Source organism: Notothenia coriiceps, unplaced genomic scaffold (assembly GCF_000735185.1).
Source record: "Notothenia coriiceps isolate Sejong01 unplaced genomic scaffold, NC01 NC01_scaffold00037539, whole genome shotgun sequence".
In the NCBI taxonomy this organism is placed as follows: Eukaryota; Metazoa; Chordata; class Actinopteri; order Perciformes; family Nototheniidae; genus Notothenia; species Notothenia coriiceps.
The window spans coordinates 1-2,742 of NW_011370240.1; the positions used below are offsets into that span (position 1 = coordinate 1).

Genomic DNA, 2,742 nt, shown 5'->3' on the forward strand with positions numbered 1-2,742 from the left:
AATCCACTCATCATCCATACAGGAGATACACACAGAGAGGCTTTTATTCTGAAGGATTCCACTCATCATCCATACAGGAGATACACACAGAGAGGCTTTTATTCTGAAGGAATCCACTCATCATCCATACAGGAGATACACAGAGAGGCTTTTATTCTGAAGGAATCCACTCATCATCCATACAGGAGATACACACAGAGAGGCTTTTATTCTGAAGGAATCCACTCATCATCCATACAGGAGATACACACGAGAGGCTTTTATTCTGAAGGATTCCACTCATCATCCATACAGGAGATACACACAGAGAGGCTTTTATTCTGAAGGAATCTGTCTATATCAGCGTATTCAGAAGCATATGCACACAGAGAGGCTTTTATTTTGTAGAAGTCTGCTTATAAGTCTGACGTTTACAGGAGATACACACAGGGAGGCTTTTATTCTGAAGGATTCCACTCATCATCCATACAGGAGATACACAGAGAGGCTTTTATTCTGAAAGGTACTCACAACCCATACAGGAGATACACAGAGAGGCTTTTATTTTTTAGCATTCTGTATATATTACATAACATTACATTGCATTTAGCATATATCAGTGTATTCTGAAGCAGATACATCCATGGAGGATTTTATTCTGAAGGATTCCACTCATAATCCATCCAGGAGATACACAGAGAGGCTTTTATTCTGAAGGATTCCACTCATAATCCATACAGGAGATACACAGAGAGGCCCACTGGTGTGAAAAATGTGAAACGTGTCTGAAAGGAAGTTATAAAATGCTTCACAGTGAGATAGAGGTGTTTCTGAGGGTGGGGTTAAACTGAGTCGTTGCATATTTATAATATTTGTTGGATTACATCATACCAGCACGACTCTTATCTTCTACTTAAACTCACCTGTCTGCCATCAATATATATTATTTTCTCGTCGATGTACGGCTAAAATCTCTGAAAATGTCCACTTTCTTTCTCTCAAATTAATTTAAAGTGCCGGTACCTGCTCGTGGTCCTCCTGCTGATTGGACCTCCTGCGGTGAGGGAGTCTGATGAGACGGTTTTCGGCGCACCAGTCCACGCCGTCGTCCAGGAAGCAAAGACCTGCCTTCGAGACGCCGCCGACGGCCATCTTGTCTTCTTCATTGAACCTGGCACACGATTGGTCGAGCCCCGAGTCGTCCTCGTCGTTTTTGGAGGAGAGAAGAAGTATTCCCATCCCTCCGTTTCCTAAAAAACACAAGATGAGATGAGACGGGGAATTAGGGACATTGTGAGGGAAATAAAATCAGACAAAAACAACTTCTCATCTTAGAGAACATCTGAATTATCCCATACATAGATGTTTCTCGTTAATGCAGGAAATATGTAAATGTCACCTCATAAGTTGCCGAAGATATTAATCATTTTGACATCAGAGAATATCTAAAATATGGTACATTTCTGAAAGAACAATAACCCTATAATATAAATGAATCAAATTGCCTTTAAAGTTGCACTAACCCACTCCTAACACATCTCAAAGTGTGTTCTTACCGAGGTTGTCGAAGTCGTCCATGTATTCCTGACTCGTGTCGTTTCTATCCAGAGACGAGTTGGAGGAGAGGCTCATGTCCTCCAGCGTCTCCCCCAGAATCGACACCTCTCTCTGGACTACCATCGCTGCCGAAAGCCCCCTCTCCGGAGCCTCCGGGGGGCTTTCTACAAAGTGAGGGAAATGAAATATAAGAAAGTAGAAAGATACAGATAAGATGAGGAAAGAGACATAAGGGTATATATACATTTACAGGAAAAAATATATCACATTTTAATTTTGAAAATATATAAAGTCTACGGGAATATGTTGATTATTTTTGGAGATTGTTTTGTACGATCATAAGATGACATCAACAATGATCAAATGAAAGAGACATGTGATGGTTTCTACATTTACGGGAAAACATGAGTTTTTTTGAGACAACATTTTCGATTATTTTTCCGTAAATGTACCTCTAGCATCTCAGAGAATATAAATGTTTTTTCTTCCAGTTAACTTGTGGCTGATATCTGATATAAAAGTCAAAAGTTCACTCGAAAAAAACCTACAAATAAACTAGAAGAATTTCCTACATTTACAGAAAAAAACACTGGTCCTTAAATAAAAACAAAAAACATAATCCTCTGAAAATAATAGTTATTTTTACAGCAAAAATGTTTTCGCATCACTATTCCAATAAAATCACCTCTTTGACTAATAAAAAACCCAAGATTTTTCAGCAAATGTTTATAATTGATAATGTATTTAAAGACAGGGATAAGTCGAGATCAAATAAAAAAAATGCTAACAGAAGAAATTTGTGTTTTGTACGATGTTTACAAACATTATCACGTTAATAACGATTTCCCACCTGGGCTGTTCTCTGTAGTCGACGGTGTCTCCACGGAGTTCCTTCTAGCCGTCGGTCCTCGGTTCACTTCCTGTCCGCTCCCATTGGCTGTGGTGACTCTGAGGGGGCGGGACTGCTTGATGAGCGACGGGCGTGACAGCCTATAGCTGATGCCGCTGGGCTTGGAGGCGGGACCAGTGCTGGGGGGGAGGAGGAGGGGCTTCTTTAGGGGCAGGAGTCCAGATTTTGATTGACTCTTGGGTTTCACCAAGACTCCTTTAGGGGGGATTTGAGCGGCGGCCATGTTGGTGGAGGAGTGAGATAAGGGGGAGGAAGGGGAGGGATTTAGGGGTAGGGGAGGGGGAGGGATTTAGGGT

The 2,742-nt window shown here is 41.2% G+C and overlaps 1 protein-coding gene across 1 annotated transcript; it reads right to left on the minus strand.

Annotated features, from left to right (window-relative positions):
• Positions 1-576: 576 nt before the first annotated feature.
• LOC104967697 (uncharacterized) lies at positions 577-2,735 on the minus strand. Its single transcript, XM_010797211.1, has 3 exons — positions 2,387-2,735; positions 1,536-1,700; positions 577-1,229 (listed from the first exon to the last, which is right to left on the minus strand). Exons 1-3 carry the CDS (start codon positions 2,667-2,669, stop codon positions 988-990), a joined length of 690 nt encoding a protein of 229 aa, XP_010795513.1. The 5' UTR covers positions 2,670-2,735; the 3' UTR covers positions 577-987.
• Positions 2,736-2,742: the final 7 nt, after the last annotated feature.